The sequence below is a fragment of the Lepisosteus oculatus genome, chromosome 2, assembly GCF_040954835.1.
Source record: "Lepisosteus oculatus isolate fLepOcu1 chromosome 2, fLepOcu1.hap2, whole genome shotgun sequence".
NCBI classification, from domain to species: domain Eukaryota; kingdom Metazoa; phylum Chordata; class Actinopteri; order Semionotiformes; family Lepisosteidae; genus Lepisosteus; species Lepisosteus oculatus.
In genome coordinates, this window is record NC_090697.1 from 61,085,910 (window position 1) to 61,105,046 (window position 19,137).

The 19,137-nt window shown below is 34.7% G+C and overlaps 1 protein-coding gene across 1 annotated transcript in view; it reads right to left on the bottom strand.

Annotated features, from left to right (window-relative positions):
• tmem63a (transmembrane protein 63A) overlaps nt 1-18,142 on the bottom strand; it is a 39,415-nt gene extending 21,273 nt beyond the window's left edge. The window contains exons 1-9 of the mRNA XM_006625783.3: nt 17,831-18,142; nt 14,285-14,473; nt 9,024-9,103; nt 7,501-7,579; nt 6,090-6,127; nt 5,339-5,481; nt 4,946-4,997; nt 3,170-3,278; nt 440-510 (exon numbers count right to left, since the gene is read on the bottom strand). Coding sequence (XP_006625846.3) covers nt 440-510; nt 3,170-3,278; nt 4,946-4,997; nt 5,339-5,481; nt 6,090-6,127; nt 7,501-7,579; nt 9,024-9,103; nt 14,285-14,449 — 737 coding nt within the window. The 5' untranslated portion in view covers nt 14,450-14,473; nt 17,831-18,142. The remainder of the gene's footprint in view (nt 1-439; nt 511-3,169; nt 3,279-4,945; nt 4,998-5,338; nt 5,482-6,089; nt 6,128-7,500; nt 7,580-9,023; nt 9,104-14,284; nt 14,474-17,830) is intronic.
• Nucleotides 18,143-19,137: the final 995 nt, after the last annotated feature.

Sequence of the window (19,137 nt, forward strand, 5' to 3'; positions counted from 1 at the left end):
ATACTGGTATACATTTTCAATTTTATTCTTTTCTTTAATTGAAAGTTGTTTTTAATTCATTTCATAAAGTGCTTGCATTCGTATATAATGGATTGTTTAAAAACCATGTGGGTCACTGCTTTCTTGAGCTTGATTTACCTGGACTAAGAAACAGTTCTGTACTTCCAGCAGATTAGTCTTAAAATGTCGACTACTCTCTGATTCCACACACATCGGTTCTGTTCTGATTCTCTTAAAATAATTGCTTCATTTAATTGCTTCATTGTCTGTTCTCATAAAATTATAAACCTTTATTGTGGACTTCATCTGTACAGTTTCAAAATATACAGCATGATCCCAGACCCCTAATGGTTCTGGGATCCCAATGGCTACCTCTGTTTTCATTACTCTTTATCATTACAGATTCTCTAACTGAATAAGAAAGCAATCAAGCACTTACTTAAAATGTGTTCTAAGAGCATCTTCACTTGCATCTCTTGGCATGGAACATATAAACAAAGTAGGTTTCACCTAGTGAGGAAGACATAAAAAATGAAGAAAAGTTGCAAACATTCATTCACAAATGAATAAATATTCTATTACACTATAAGTAACAGCTGTAAGGCAAATAATTTTGAATGGCTATATCCCATCTTGTCCTGTTTTTTTTAAACTACTCACATCTTTTAATCCTTTAATACAAATTATGTTTGGATGACTGATTTGTGAGATATTTCCAGACTGGTTTAAGTATAATGAGACAGACGCTATCCATCTTTTAATTTTCTGAACTGCATTATCCAGTACAGGGGTGTAGGGAAATCCAAAAGCCCAGCCCTGCACACAACAGGCGCAAGGCAGGATACACCCTGGATGGGATTCCAGTCCCTCGCAGGGCACACAAAGACAGAAACGCACACACACCAGGGCCAGGTTTTTCCAGAAGCCAATTAACCCACTGGTATGTTTGGAACGTGGGAAGAAACCCATGCAAACACAAGGAGAGCATATAAACACCAAGTAGCTTAATAAATTATTAAATTAGCTTCATAAACAGTCAGTAATCACTTCTCTGAAAATATATTCAGTAGCTCTTTATTAGTCTAAATCTGTTTTAAGGGAACTAAAAAAGTAAAAAGTAAGAGGTTGCTCTACAAGCCCAATACAATACATATGTAAGGTTCATGCAATATTACTGAATTAAATGATCATAACAATACACGGTATTTTCCAGCATCAATTGATGTAGAAGAATAAGCATTGTTATGCCATTGCAAATGAAATACAATTAGGTTATAAGTGAATAACATTTTATATATAAAAGTTTGTCTACTAAATTATTATAAAACATACAGTATATTATACTGTACATATATGATATAATTTAGGTACTTCTTAGACATGCCCAAGTTTAACAAACCCTCTAGTTACTCACAGCACTTACATTTGAGCTCACGAGACATTCCAGTCTGGTCAATGTGCAAAACAATCACGAGCAAAACTGTTCCTTCTTAGAACTCTGGACTGCTTGAAGCTGTCCCATACCAGTTTTTAATTCATTTTAACTATAAACTTGGTTACGTTTGTCTCTATAACTTCTAGTGAAGCTTGTTAACAGGCCACAACAGAAGAAGTTATTATTTTATTTTGTAATTTCCTGTGCCTGTTTTTACAAGGATTTTAATCATAGGAGATTTTAACAAAAAATGTCTCATCTTAGTTTTGCTGATAAAGAACAGTATTATGTGCTTTCATGAATGGTTTTGACTTCACTTAGCGTGAGAATATTCCCCACTCAAATCAAAGAATGAATTAGTCCTAGTTATCACCTTTGGTAAGCCAGTTCAACCTTCTCTTAAAAGTCAATCAGCTTACTACGTGATTTTATCTAAAACTCAGAAGATCACAATTCATACTTCATTTCATGTTTACACTTTCAAGAACAATTGATGTATTTTCAAAATTAATCCATCTCACTTTTCAGAGTCTTTCTTCCGCTCCTATCTGAAAAACACTTCACTTAAACCCGTCAGGTGTTCCTTGGATCTCACTCCCTCTGTCTTGCTGTTTGGAATGAAGTTGGCAATTCTCTGTTCTCTATCACACTGGCACACAGATCATCAATGAATCATAAGGTCTGGAGTGGATCCCATAGGCCTGAAATGTGCAGTTATTATCCCCCTAGTAGAAACTCTATCTGCATAGCAATCATTGAGTGATAAGATAATTAACTTGTTATTGTTGGGTATGATTAATCATAATTATGACTGGTTTCATTTCTATGCTGCTGATATCCAAATTTTTGTTCACAAGAAACCTGATGTTAATCAAGCGCTGTCTCATATGCAACAGTGATGTATGCAACAGTGTTTTATACATCTGAACTCTGACAAGATCAAAGCTATGTTCATTCTTGCTATACTCTATGCTTATCAACTCCACAATTCTGCTATCAACTGTCAACTTTAGTTTCCTAGTATTAAACAGTCAAACGAGGAATCATGGGGGTCATATTTGACTCAAACCTTTACTTTCTTCACTTTAAACAAAAAGGATATATAAACAAGAAAGTTTCTAAATCATAACTGAATAACAATATGAAGTACATTCACTTTCAATACATTTAATTTGCAAAAAAAGGCAGTCATAATCAATGTACTCTGTCCTACCACTAATTGTATTACCCTCCTCTAGAGGCAGGTCTCCAATGGAATATCACTAATGAAAACAATAAATTTAGTTGCATGACGTATAATGTATTCTCCATTACAATGGAGAATACTGAAATACTCATCCTCTGTTACGTAATGTATTGTAGAGGCTCGGTCAAAACACCCATGAAAACCTCATAATTTCTTCAGTTCTTGCTCAACATATCTGTATACAGTAAACACTGAAAAGGCCCAAAGCTAAGCTGTCCTTCAAGAGCCTAGATTAAATGAGATCTTAAACCAACGCCTAACCCAAAATACTATTTTGTGTTTGACAAGAGATTATTGCTTCTACACAGCAGTCAATATTGGGTAAGACATAATTGTCATTACATGAAATCAAAGGTGTAACTCGCATTCAATTGTACAATAGGTTATTTTTCTTTTTTGTTTGCGATTCCCACAAATCAGGTCATAATGATAACACACCACATGCATCCCTAGGATTTACACAATCCAGCACATTTATGAATACTCACAGTATCCTTGTCCAAATATTTCATCTGAGATGTGTGATGTCTCATTACAATTACTGTAAGCACAAGGTATAGGACGGCAAACACAGTGTGAAGCCACAGAAGATGGCTCCTGAAAAAAAAAGCAACTTTAAAATATGTCTTCCTTAGTAGATAGCAGTTACATTTAATGAAACAGAAAGATAAGTAATGGACACAGATATAGCATTTACTCCACAATTGTAATGTCAGTTCAAAGTCTTAATGTTGAAATACACATCCATTACTGTGAGGCTGATAAAATGAGGTTGATGGAATTCCTGCCCTAAAAATAAAATGGCTTAAAATTAGATGACAGGACTGTGAGAATTCTGACAGCCAGCTGAAAGATCATTACCTGCTATTTTAAGCTCAGAAGCATCCGTCACAAATTTCCGTGACATCTACCATTTTTTGAAAGCTTGTTTTGAATCAAACGGTATTCCTTCACACATACCAAGAAAATTGAAAACTAACACTGCAGCAATGAAGGGCTAGATATACAGGGGAACTCTGTTATTGGTTTCATTTATTAGGGAGCCATTTCAGTATTTGTCTATCTTGTTTTGCTTACTTATTGATAGAGTTCCATTTCTTTGCACTTTTGTTTTGCAGCTTACTTCATGTGGCATAGTAAGAATCACCACATGAACAGCATTCCTTATTGTTTTGTATTGACCACTACTATGTTATTCTTAGGCAAATTTAGTACATTATTTTTTTTTTTAATTTCTTCTTCAAAATGTTGTATTGTTAATAAGTCAAAGCAGTTAGAAAAAAGCATCATTAAGTTACAGCCTCAGCTTAGTTTCATGTGTTTTGTGCTTTGTTAAGTGTGCATATCATCTAAACTCTTTTGCTTGATATCATAAAATATTTCTGTGATATCTACACTTCATGAGTGGCAAACGTGCTTTAAATGAAAAGAGTGATAAGTTGAGGGGAAAGCAAAAATAATGGTGGACGTGCTGTGTACATTTCATAAAAGTCCATTACAAAACCATCCTTTCCATTTGTTGTTTTGCCTTTCGTCAAGGTTCTTGGGAACATAACTAAGAAGAATATCATTTTTTATAGAAGAATAATTAAACAGAAAATAGAAGAATTGTACTTAGAAACTTGCCCAGTATTTTGTACATCTGGATAGGCAAAAGCTTTGTCTTGTTGCAAATCTCTGTGGCTATAAGAGGGCATTCCAAAAATTCAGGATAATTTCTAAACAAAATCAGGTATCACAGATTGAATTGGGTGGCTTCTCTATATAGTCCATCTGCTTTGTAACAAATCCCTCAAGATATTTATTTGCCATATACAATTTCTTGCATTAGGTATATGTCTTTTCGCATACCCCAGCTTGCTCTCCATGAGACACACAGGCACACAGATGGGGAAAGAGAAGCTTGGGGTCAGACCGCAGGGTCAGCCATTTATATGGCACCCCTGGAGCAGCTGGGGGTTAAGGACCTTGCTCAGGGACCCAACGGAGTAGGATTACTCTGACTTCAAGGGTATTGGTTAATAAGGACTATGATTTGTCAGTGATTCTTGCTTTCAGATCCAAGAAAAACATTCTACCTGAACTATATTAAGAAACTTTTGAAGTGTTGGAATAAAGTTCAAGTAGAAAAGTGATGTTTTTGTAGAAACAATAACAAATGGGCATCTAAACTTCAAACAATAATTATATAATTATATTCATAATACTAACTGATAGTTGGAGTGAAGCAAAATTATTTAACTTTTTTATTTTAGAAAACTTACTCCTTCTGTATGTTTACTATAGTTGTTCTTCCAAAACTGTAGGGGTCGGTACCTGCAACAGAATTAAATAACACATAACCAAGACTACTGACAGGTCAAATCCACAACAATTTCATACTGTATACGGAACCACATTTGAGCCTAAACCACACATAAATTATCCTTACTCATTATAAGTGCCAAAGACTTGTCCTTAGTTTGATTCAAGCAGTAGATAAGTGTAAATAAGGGTCATACATTTTTCATATAATATTAAAAAAAAGAATCGGGATAAAATCTGACCAAATTTTAACTCAATACATTAACAAATATTGCTGAAAAAAGGTTCTCCTGTATTTTTCCAAAATACTTTCATTACTTGTTTCTAGGTAAAACATGTGTGTTGAGTGTTACCTATCAGATTTCCTGAGAGGTTGACAGGCAGAATAATGGCCACAGAAGAAACACTGAAAACTGCCAAGAGCCCAATGAGATGGCGCTGGAAGGAGAGGTAGTAGATGGCATCCTTGCCACATTTTTCCTGGATCTTTTCTTCACTGCAAGAAAAAAAGCATTTTACTTCTACATCTACATCTACAAGCTCTTATCCGCCAATTTGTACTGGTCTATTTGAAAAACATATTAATACCATAATTACTGTTAGCAGTAGTTGTAATACAGTATCAATACAGTATCAACTGGCATTAACATGTATTTTGTCCTGTCTTTCATCTGACTGTAGTCAGATATTAGATAAGAGAAGATCACTTTATTAGCCATATACTGTACAATTTCTTGCATTAGGAATTTGTCTTTTCACATACCCCAGCTTGCTCTCCATGAGACACAGACACACAGACAGGGAGAGAAACTTGGGGTTAGAGCGCAGGGTCAGCCATTGTACAGCACCCCTGGAGCAGTTGGGGTTAATGGCCTTGCTCAGGGGCCCAACAGAGTAGGATTCCTAGGATTTGAAATGGCAACCTTCCAGCCACAGGTGCAGATCCTTAGCAGCAGTGCCACTGCTCCGCCCCATAATATATATGATATTATGCTCATATAAATGCTCAATAAAAAAGAGAAATGTAATATGTGAGTCTAGAAAATGTTTACAAAACATAGGCTAATGAGTTTTGTTTAAATCCTTACATGAAAAGTTACTTACTCCATTCGTATAGCAAAAGTAAACCATGAGCAGAATCCCTGAGAAGAAACATGAGATGTTAATTAGCACTTCAAGACTTTTTAGTGGGGATGAACTCAAAAAGGTTCCCATTTGCTTGAAAAACAGATACTAATTACAGGCTAATTACAAATGGAGAATCAGAGAGAGAACACATTATTATTATTATTATTATTATTATTATTATTATTATTATTATTATTATTATTATTAAACATTAATTGATAAAGAAAATGTATTCTTCTCGTCAAACTTTTGAATTTCTAAAAACTTCTCATTGTATGAGAAGATCGTCCCATTTTTAGGGTCAATAATTGTTAATAATAAATCTCAAATCAACACAGGAACTCTATCCAACTTGGAAAAGATGAGGAATACATGCACATATCAGTGTCAAAATCAAATGATCAAAGTGATACTTGATTCGGCTTTAACATATAATACTGAAAACACACAAGCAACAGGTCAGACACAGAGCTCACTGACGCACAACAATCCAGATTCCAGATTCCTGACCCCATCAAACCACTGTGGTTTTTGGTCACTTGTGGATCACCACTTAAACATAGCCCATTAAACCAGTACAACCACTTAAACAAAGCCCAGGTAAAATACAGCACTCTGGACTACAGACACCAACCTGAGGTTGGAAGGCACTATGGGTGAATGCTGAGATAGGTGGGGCAGGTAGAGGAAAACACATTTTTAAGAAAACTTCAGCATGTAAAATATAGCATTATACAAATTTGCTTTTGTTCTTTTATACATGGGTAAGAGACACAAACTATACCAGCAAAATCCTACAATTTAAATATTTGTATATGGCAAGTTAATACACTTTACCCCACTACATATGAAAGGGGTTTGGAAACTAAAAATAAATGTTGGAAAATAAATGTTGCCCCCATTTCTCAATTTGCCTCTGTCAGACTCAGGTGAAGCTCTCATGGATTCTTAGGTAATTGCTGTTAACACAGCTAAGAAGTCAGTACATGCACTCTGCTGTGACTAGTTCCATTCAGTCATACTGTCTGCTTCATGTGCCACTGGGGCAGTAAGGACACCACGCCAAAGCACATTACTGCACAAATTCAGCTTTTTGTCACAAATGCCACAACGGATATAGGAGCCGCATAGTCGTTAAATTACTGACAAAGACGAGAAAAATATATATTCCTGTTTACATTATTAATCTATGAGACACTGTTTAGACTGTTTGGAAACTTCCAATTAACCACAGTATTTTATTATCATATTTAGCTGAGGTCATTTTTTGCATTTTGAAAGTGGGGAGACAGCATCCAATGTGCTCATGGCACAACAGATTTTAACTGATTTATTGGCTGAAAAACAGAGGAGCCCCCAGATGAAAATAATTGTCTTTTGCCTCTACCCTCTCATGTTCAAGTTCCTCAGAAGTTGAAATGGTGGAGGAAAGTCTTCCATATTTCCTGTGAGAAGTTCCTGTGAAACTGAGAACACACATTTCAGGAAGATTAGAGGAAATAACTTCACAGCAGGAATGACAACACTACAGCTGCACTTAAGCTGTTGATTTCTTTAAATACAATGCTTACAATACCTGTCATTATTACAGACTATGAGGTTAACATGCCTGTAACAATTTAAACATAAGAAGATACAAAGGATTACAAACAAAAGAATTTGGCCTGTTTAGCTTGCTTGATTTCTAGAAGCAAAGTAATCCTAGATTTCTTCATTTGCTTCTTGATGGAAGCCAAACTCACTTTCAACAGCATGGTTTTTTAAGTTTATTTCAGACTCCAATAAAACAAACACTCCACTGTTACACATTTTTGCTAGAACAATGCATGCATTTAACAGGTTTTTATCACTGTATGACGATGTTATCACAACAAAGGTGCTTCCTTTCATAGTCACTTCCCTTATGATCTTGCTTACTTAGTATAACATTTTAATTGAACATCCTACTCATTTTTAACATTGTCTGCATGCAGATTCAGAGACCAGATTTGATTCCTGAACGCGAATGTTCTTTTAGGTGTCAAGTGCTTTAACACCAATTCCTTCTCTGTCTGTCCAAAATGCTCTATTGATGTTGTAAAAGTTGATTTCATGCTGAAAAAAAGAGGAAAAGAAACAACATTTCGGCTGTGGAGCCTTCTGACACACCCGAAGAAGGCTCCAGAGCCAAAACGTTGTGTCTCTTTTCTTCTCTTTTCAGCATGGAATAAACGTTTACTTGTTCCTTTGTGGCCTACACATGCTGACGCAGCTTCCTACAGTACTTGAACTATTAATGTTGTATTGTGTAACATTGCTCTCTACTAGTCAAGCTTTTATGAATTAAATTACATCAGATCACATGCTAGTGCTGTAACTTCTGCTTCTTTCAATTTGTTTCTTATAATCCTGGCATTAAGTTAGAAGCACTCAATTACCTGGTCCTTTGACATTTTGTTTTTCCCTTCAGATCTCTTTGTGACTAGCATTTTTGAATCTCTTTTAAAAACTATCTTTGGATTTTCTTCATTTCCAATTTAGTTCAAATGCTTCGGAGTTTCAAAATCCTTAACCCACACCTATCAGATTCAGTTTTAATCCATTATTTTCAGCTTTTTTTTAGCACCAGACATACTTATCTGTAGTAAGATGAAAATATTTGTATGGTTATAAATGACAGTTTTGAGTAAAAAAATGTTTGTTAAAAAATCATTGTTAATGTTCTACCACATTGTTAATGTTAAGTTTTTTTTCCCCCCAAACACTTCAGAATTCCAATAGGATGAATATGGATATAGCAACACTATTTCATAGAAAAGTCCCATGAAAGGTAGCACAGGGACCAAAACACATCCATTTATTTATTTATTAATTTTAAGTTGCAGTTTTGACCGTTGTTCTTTTGATGATACCCAATTATACGGTACTTACCTGTCGGCATCAGACACCAGGGCCAGTCTCCCATAGTCCCACAATATCTTTCTAATGATAGAAAAGATGGCCAATAGGATCTAGAAAAAAAGGTATTTCTTTGTTCAAGCAAAGTGCATGCTTGGATCAGTATTTAAAACTTAAACAGCTCAACCGCATCTCCACCTTAAAGACATTAGGAACGTGGTCTTCCCTTAAACTGTCAAAGTCAATTATCTCATTGAAACTACTGAAAATACAAGACTAAGGTAGAGACACACTGCCAGGGCTCACTGAATAGTCAGTGGCCTTCCATAAACTGTGTATTCCTGTGCACTGCAGTGTTTCCATCCTAATATACAGACTCAGACTCAAACAAACCATTATTTCAACCAACACACAATTGATTGTATGAAATCTTATTTTGTCTTATTCAGTATTTGCTCATTCCAAGGAACAATACCACTTAAATAATACCCAAACCTATTTGGTGATTATTAAAAATGCAAATAATTTAATACATACAGTCTGTGCCCAATGAATTATTAGTATGAAACATGAGACAGTTGCATTTTAATTGTACATCAATACATAGTAGTCCACAAATGTATCCATACCAAACAAAACTATATCCAAAGTTGATTTAGCAAGGAAAATGCAGCATTTACAAATGAAAAAATGACAATGGTAAAAATGTATAAAAAAAGAATACTATGTCATTATCATAACTGCAAACAAATAAGGACATATTTCTAAATACTGTACACAGTGTTGTAATCTATTCACAGCCTGTAAATATTTAGAAAATATTCATATATATATAATAAAATGTAAATTTTGTCTTCTATCTTTATTTTTTCATCTGGTAGTTTCACAAAGCCTTAAAAAGTTAAAAGAAGCTTCTAGACGTCACCTTGGTTATAAGGTGGTTATATTGGTTGAGGCTGAGCACAAAAGCAAAACACACCTGTACACATCACCATTGGGAAATTCAGAGTATTGTCATAAATCCTAATATATTATCATTAACTCCAATAACTCAAATGATAGCTATTTAAATATGAGAAAGTCCTACCCAATGTGTTTTGGAATCAGATAAGTGGTTTGGGAGGATAACACACACCCACTGAAACAATTGATAATCTCCACCAAAATATTAGGAAACTCTCTCTAAGTCTCCTACTCAAGGATGATCTCATGAATCTGAGGTCTGTGGTGCAGTACCATGGCAACATAAAACCAAACAGCATTTAGTTGCCAAATAGTAACTAAATAACTCCCATGTCAAATCTGACCACATTATACAGTAGCATGAAAGGTAAAACCTATGTTAAAAAAGAATGCCATCTCTTCAGTGAAGAATACAAATAAATCTTTTAATTTAGATTATTTAATTTTCAATAATCTTTTAATTCGTTGGACTTCTTATCAGAACTGAACAACAGACAAATTTCAAAGTTTGGCAGGATATTACTAACAAACAATGGTGCCTTCTGTCATGACACTAAAAACTGGGTTATAAATGAACTTTACAATAGGATAACAATAAAAAGCATGCATCAGACTGATTGAAATAAAAGTTAAGAGAACATTCTTGGCAGACACGAGGCTACTGTATATTGTAATTCAATATTGATGGATAAGAATAAGATATTGACGTAATAAGAATTTCTCAAATAAAAAGAGCTAATGGTCCGTTCACATCCAACGTTAATTTGTGTTTTAATGCTAAACCTACATTAACTTTCTGACAAGTTAGTTTTAAAAAGGAAAAAGGACTACAATACTAACACAAGCAGTGGCCATCCCGGATACTTCCTCCTAATATAGCAGTCTGTGAAACTTCCAAGATTTTGCAAGCTTTACTTAACTTATTTCACAAATGGTTTCTTTAAGTTGTATACTACATGTTACATTGTATAGTCTAGTTAAATGATACTTCTTATTGTTAATAATTGCAGGTTACCTGTAACAAGCAAGCAGACAAGATTTGGATCTTTGTTAATTGCTTGTCTCTAGCACATACAGTAATTTCCACCCAGTATTAGCTGTAAATTATCCTCTAACCTTTACACACCAGCAAATTATAGCTGGGTTACTTATCTTTGAAATGCTGGTCACAATTTTAGTAAAGCTGGACTGATAAGTTAGCAAGTTTTTATATAACCTGCCCATGTATCTACCACTTTGAATACTGATCACACCAGATTCAAAAAGCCAATAAAAGGTTGAGTTGATCAGTGTTCACACAAAAATCATCAAAGGAATGTGGTCAAAGCAGCAAGCAGTCTTGGTGTGCCTAGAGTTCTCTCTCCAGACCAGAAATTCCAAGGCAGTGCCTCAATATGGCAATGGGAAACAAAATAGTAGGTCTGACAGGTGAGATTCTAAACTGAAATTCAAAAGGATCTTTAAGGATATTCAGTAGAGTAGTTGGTGCCAGTCTGTTACCCTTCCTAAACTTTTCAACAGGCTTTTGTAAACTTGTGCAAAAGGCCTGCACTCAACTGAGGGTTAACCGAGTACCCTACAACCTACAAGTGTTTTGAAATTCCAAAAGAGGAAAAATCCTATATAAACAGATTATCTTTACAGCCTTATCAGTAACAGTGAGATATGTTTCAACAATAAGGTTTTGTGTTTAGCTATGTGCCTTACAAGGCTGTCATTGCAATACCTTCAACTGACCAAAACACAATAGATAAACCTTAAGTATGAGTTCTGCATAAATGGTTTCCAGAAGTAAATGGCTTTTAAGGAAAACCATAACCTCTAATGTTCACAATCAACTACTACAACACAACTAATTCACTACACAATACTACAGTTCTTTTTGGCTTTTTGTTGGTACACACCAACTATATGGTCACCACATTAGGTGCTGGAGCCTCAAACATAACACAGATCTGTCTGTCTACCATGCCACCACATGTTTTGAACAAAATATTCAGTGGTCATTTCAACATTCAGCAAACACCACTACAAGAAATTAACTATGTTTGTGAGTTTCCTTCTTCTGATACTAATGATTACTTTAAAAAGATAAATATAGATATATTTATATATAGATAAAAATCTTATCTCTGCATGATGCTGTTGGGTGGGCCTCTATAAGCTACATTAAGAGAATTCAAGTTTTCCCTCAAATGGCAGTACTTGTGGAATTCACAGAACTACTGTTTGTACTGCAAATTGATTTTATTAAGAATTAAAATATACCACAGAACCCTGTTCAAGATTATATTCATGCAATTATGTAATTTAATTCTACATATTGTGCTGAATACATTGTATTTTTATTCATTGTATACCCAGACATCAAACTATAAATATAAAAAGGCAGACACTCAGCCTGGTATAAGGCTAAAAAATGCTCTTTATTAAAGGTATTTATTTTTCAAGTACAAACCAGGTAGGATATACAGTTAAAGGTGTAAACCTTATGCTAAAATTGTATAATGGACAACTTAACCTAATAAAACCTAATTTAGAGTACAGTGAATACTATGAATTTTAATAGCCACATTGCAAATTGGTGATCTGAAATAAGTCCAAAGAAGAGCAATCACATATTTTCTAGGACTCAGAGGAATGTCTTATACCAGGGGTTGTGCAGGTCTGAGAGCTATTCTGAGAGCTGGCTTCTTTCAAGAAAGTGGTGGATGAGATTCTTAGATCAAATAGCTACTAACAACCAAACAAGCTAAATAGGCCTTTCTCTCATGTCACTGATCAGTTTTAAGAATAACGGTACTTTACGAAAAGGAGACTTAAAGCAGTATTACTAGAAGCAGGAAATATAAAAAATGCAAATAAATGTGCAAGGACATAGTCCAAATATGCACTATCAACCCTTCACATTTTCAAGATTCTCTATGTTGGTGTTTACTTAATGTTACTGTTTTGACTTCAGGATCTTAAGCACTATATTTAAAATAATAATCTGGACATACAGAAGAATATTAATCTTATCAGTCTCAGTGAAATACATTTTAGGAGAAGTAATATGATTGAGGTCTTCAAAATTCCAAAGGAAAATATCCTTTGTACACGCAGTAAAATAAAACTGCATAGAATGCACTTCTGGGACAAACTACAGAGGGAAAGCCACTGAAATCATTCAAATCTGGGCTTAATATTGTGATGTTTATAGGAAAATTACACTAATAGCCCAAAATGCTTATTTGTATCATTTCATCTATTAAAATTCTCTTATTTGTTATAAATAGAGAAACAGGCCAAGTCAGTCTTCCCACCTCAAGATCTGATTTTCATGCTCAAGACTCTCTCTCTCTTTGGTTCCACTTCCCTCAACAGAAAGGGCAAAAGGTCACTCATTCACTGTATATACAGTATCCTATTTGTCCCTGCTTAATTTTCAATTTCTATTCTATATAATATACTTCAATACAGTGCAAATGCTACCTGTTCTAGAAAATGTATGTCTGCAAATACACAAAAAACATTAACTACAGTACAAGTAATGATGGCAGAGAAACAAAATTAATTACAGAGTACCTTATAAGATAATTCGAAAGGACTGTGCTCCTGTGTCTATACAAGCAAGATAAACTATCAAATTTGTTTTGGCAGTTTTAGAATTGAGAAGTCTGCAAGGGAACCACTAACAACACATAAGATAAGAAACAAGCAAAACCAAACACAGAAAATATGTATTTTGGGTTACTTCTTTACCAGCTGCTGTAGATATTTCTTAGGCTTCTTTTCACATGAAACTACTTGGTTTCATGTGCTAGATTTATAAATCAGTTAATATTACTAATATTAGCATTATATGCTAACACGTAACGTATGTCTTTTTTACTTTTTGATAGCTAATGCATTTACTTGCTCCTTTCTCTAATTCTGCCTTTGTCCTACATAGCAAAACACATGAAACATGTGGTACTAAGTCACAATGTAAGTTCTTCATTTACTTATTATTCTGTCACTCCTTTCAACTCGGTGAGATTAGCACACCTCACAGTCACAGCCACACAGTGCAAGTAAAGCCTCAACAAGTGTTCTTAAATGCAATTCAACTAATATTCTAGCTTGCTTTATAAGATTTACTTCTGCGATAAAATCCAAAAGGTCTTATCTGCAAATTAAAAGTAAAATGATTAAATTAATTAAAAGCAGATATGATAGAAAAAATAAGGATAAGATATCCCCCACAATATTTTTTTAAACGTTTAAAAAACAGCTATGCCTTGCTCAGATGGGGCTGCTGTGGGACAGTGGACCCAGCATTCAAAACAAAAGGAAGCTAAGGAACTTACCCCAAAAAAGATAAAATCTATCAGAAGTACAACAGGGATGCCTCCGAACTGCACCCCCCGCAGTACAGTGCTCTCCTCTGCTGGGCTGAAACAATCCGTGTTATTAATGCTGGAGCCAGTGTTATTCGCCATTGTGAAGAGGGGAGGACTCAACGGGAGACCCATCTTCAGTCCATGGTTTGAACAAGTCTTAAAAGAAAACAGCACACAATGTGGGTTTCGTTTTATTCCACTCAGCTTGTAACACACCACTTCCTCTTCCTCTCTACTTGCACCATACTGATAGTGCTACTCTAATGCAAGCCATTGGACAAGCACAGTCACTGCACAGAGGAGAAAAGAAAATCCCACAGAAACAAAGTTCTATGTCAGGGGAATTTATGCAGACACTTCCTATGCAATCAGGGTCTTAAAGTTGCACAATCCTGTCATACTTCTTATTTCGATGCTTTTTATTTGGACAGAAATGACAAATAAACGTCATAATGAAGTTCTTTGTGTACTGGTGTTTACCCTTCTGTATGTACACCTTGTCTGTTGGCAGGACAGACCTTTCTTGCATAAATTCCTCCAATGTCAACTCCTGGAAAACATTGGGGTTTTCCCAATGGCTGAATTCAAATATTTAAAATTTTCCTTAACCTGAGATGCCCAAGGATTAAAAAAAAAATCAAAACATATGTATTAATCTATCGACATTGCAGCACCTTTCTCTGCAATATTTCACTCTTCACATCTATTACATGAAACTGATTTTAAATATTTAAATTGTTTTGAGGACTGGGAGGTTTTGAGGTCATATATAAGAATTCCCTTCCTTTACTGCAAACTAAATTGCTTTTCTGCCCATTAACCCATAGAACTTCTTTAGTATTATTCATTTCAGTTATTATTGTTTTAACCCACAGCAATTTCATTTTACTCTAAAATTCAGACAACAGGCTTATTGTCTGAAGTAAACATATCCTAACTCTTAATCTTGAAGAGACAACTTTTTAATTGATTAAATGTTTTACACAACCCTTATAAACAAGTGCATCATGTAAATTTGAGCACAACAAAAGCACAGATATCTACAAATTATTTTCAATTTCATTGTAGGGCTGTCAGCCAGCCCCATAATTCCATGCCATTTTAAAACAGGACTCATTTTTTAAAGCTGTTTCTAAACTGCTTCTCTTTTCCACATGTACTGGTCTTGATCAGCACTAGAATCAGAATAATTTTGGAATTCTATATTTAATTTTCTTTAACAATTTTAGATGTGCCCCTCAAGCCCTCTCCTCTTATAGGTATCTTTGGTGTTCCTCTTAATCACAATTTATCTAATATTCAGTTAGGCACCCTGGCCTTCTCCACTATACTAGCAAGACATCTGATTTTGCTCCATGGGAAACAACTGGTTTCACTCACTTTCTCCAGCTTGAAAAAAAATGGTTTTCTCTCTGTGGCTCAACTGCAAAATTGTATTCTGCCTGGCAGCCCTTTTTAAGTGAAATTTAATTGTAATATTCTTTCTTTTCCCTGAAAAACCAATAAACAAAGTGTAACAACTCAAATTGGTAATGATTCTTTGTGACCATGGATGCTGCTCAGAATTTTATGGTGCTCAGCCACATTTGTTAACAATAGATCGATGGAATGGATTGAGCTGTAGAGAAATTTGTTCACTAGACTTGCACAGAGTTGTGCTTCACTTTTAGCACAGCAGGTCCATAAACCTTTCTCACAACTACTTTTGAATGTCACACCTTATGACATCTGTCTTACTGCAGCTAATGCATTAAACCGTTTTAGGGATTAATGAATTGCCTCACTAGCAGCGTAGCTTAGAAGTTGAAAAATAAAATGTCTTCTTCAGATGTTCATCATTTTACATAAAGAAATGCCTTATTCCTCCTTATCTATCTCAATATACAGCATTTATTAGCTTTGGGCAGTATATAATCACACAGTATACGGTATTTAGTATCTTTGGTTTAGGTTGTAAATGTGAGTCAAGGATTGACCTTCTTGGCAACATGACAAGTAAACTATGTATTTTTACCCACGATTTTTTACTCTGCTAAAAGGAGTTCCAATGATCCTTAAAGCTAAATTCCTTCAGAAAAACTGCACATTAACAAAACAAAGTGCATTATAAAAAAGTATCATATAATCACAGAATAGACAGGAGGACAAGGGAGTGAGGGGATATTTAAAAGTCATTGAAGTAATTTAGATTTGCATTCTACTCTTACTGTGAATTCAAACTGAATTGTTGTACGGGGTCCACTAAAATAGCATAATCTTACTATTGTATATACTGTAACGCAACGGGGGCTCTGGCGGGCGCCCTTGCCGCATTAGGTCGGCCCCATCCCGACTGAGGCTCGAACCCGGGACTTCCGCGTCTCTCTGCAGCGACCCAGCCCCGTGAGCTAAAGAGAGATCTCTTCACAGCCCAGTAGCTGTAGTCCTGCTATCACGGGGAAGGGCGGTGACATCACCTGCTCTGGTACGCCGGCTCTTACACAGTGCCTGTCGGCGTAAGCGTTACAATACTTTTAAATAAAGTATATGAAATATATGACAGTAGGAGGAAACTTTTAAATATGTCTTAATCTTCATGACGTACAGCGATACAAATTAGGTCTCAATATATTTAGGATCATCTCTAAGGTTATGAACATAATATACGTCTTAACTTTTTTATTGATAATGTATTAAATATTTAACTTCTCTGAACTACGCTAAAAGTAATAAGGTATTAACATTATGTGCCCGTAAAATCTATTCTACAATTTAGCAAATGAGCTGTATCTTTATCAACATAAATAAATGGTCATATGAAAAGCATAGCTGACACCGATAGGTTATCTAATACTCTTTTTTTCAGGTTAAAATGTACCACTGTAACGACTGCAAATGGTGAAGCACTCTATACCATTACAAATAGAACAGTAATATTTCCTAAGATGATATACAACACCAATTTAAGGAACGTTAAATTATCATAACTTATCTAAAAATTTGCTTATTACGATTATAAGCCTCATAAATGTGTACTTTCGCTGAACCTTTCTAACCTTGTTGCTAACAGCAGCACCTTACAGAACAGAATCAACTATAGAAAGCTGCAGTGATATTAGGAAAAAATACATCTTCAAGCTAAAGAACTGGTGAAAAGTCTGAGACTGCTTTACTTTCAATTTCTGACGCATCAAAAACAGGTGATTTTACGTCTTAATTCTATTCTAACAACTGTTACAACTTAAGCCACTACTTGCGTGTGCACAGTACCTGTGTTTTATAAAGTTAAATAATTTGTTTTATGTAACTTAAATAACGATATGAAGACATTGTTGTCAGTTCATGTTTGTTTAAAAGAAAGCTGAAAATACACAAAACCGATTTACATGCCATCACCGCTACGCAAGTGCTTTTAACTATCCACCCAGTACTGCCTGGAAATGTAAAACCCAGCTTTAAAAAAAACAATGATTAAAAATATCCATAGACCGAACACATCCAACAAAAAACATAAAACGTTTACAACACTGATACCTGAACAATGTACCCTGATGAGATTTCCCCATGACCACCGTTCCTGCTTCGAATTTCCAAGGTAAAAAAAAGTTAGGAAGTTGTATGATGTCCGCCCATGCGCAGTGGTCACAAAGTTTTTCTTGTACGGTGAGTTTCGGAAGTCTATTATACCAAGCTATTATTCTAAAAAAACACTCGAGGTAATGTGTTGCACGGTCAAGGTTTTTTTAGTTTGTTTTCAAGATAACTTGTTTAATAACGCAAGTTCGGTTTTACTTTTATGACAAACTGAAAACTGACATTTGTCGTAGAAGTCACATTTCTGGTGCAACTACTTTTTTTCATTTGGGTTTGCTTAAATAATTGTTTACCGTCGTGTCACATGTAGTCACATGTTAAAGGATTGTATATCACTTAGGTTAGCAACGTACTGTGAACAGAACTGGTGTTTCAGAACGTTGTTTGCAAAATAAGGTCACATGATTCAACAATCTTTTTATCAGTAACAAATTACAAGTATTTATATGGGTTTAATGCAATAAAAATAGTGCAATAAATGCAATATAAAGTTAATTGTGTGTAAACTCAGAAAATATACATTACAGATTACAGGAATTTAAAATTTCTCTAACGGAAGCAAGTCAAAATATTTTATTTTTAAAAATAATATAGCAAAGATGAAGACTTTATATTATACAGATACTATATCTTTGGGTGCTAGTATAATATTATAATGTAGAGTGATCACTACTGGCAATAAAGATTGAAGTATTGTATTTATCAATTGTTTTTCAGCATCTATTTTTGTGGAAAACCATAGAAATTTTAAGGATATTAATTTTCTCAACTTTTGAAAGTACACATGTTTAATGACTGGCAGCTGCTAAATAGGTCAAATCATCATTAAATTAGTGAAAAGTGGGGTCAATCTGACATGCATATGTGAAAATGTTTTAAAAATCCTATTACTCCTTGAGGATCAATTAAAACATGGCCAATTTCATTCACAACCAGAGGTTTTCAAGTTGAAAAATAAAATATACTGTAGCTCTAACCATCAGTGACACCTGTAGTCCTGCTTCTGGTGCAACTACTTTTTATTTGATTTTGCTTAAAACATTTACCATCTTGTCACGTGTACAGTATGGACGTATGGAAACTTAAACACCCTCTCCCGCTCAACATCTGTCAGTTTTATCTCTCCTCGTGGAACCAACTGCCGTGTTATAACACAGTTTGAAAAATTACAAAAAATAACTCCGTTTTTTTGACAGACATTTTATCTAGTGTCAACAGGATGAATGAATGTGAATAATCTTCCTGCA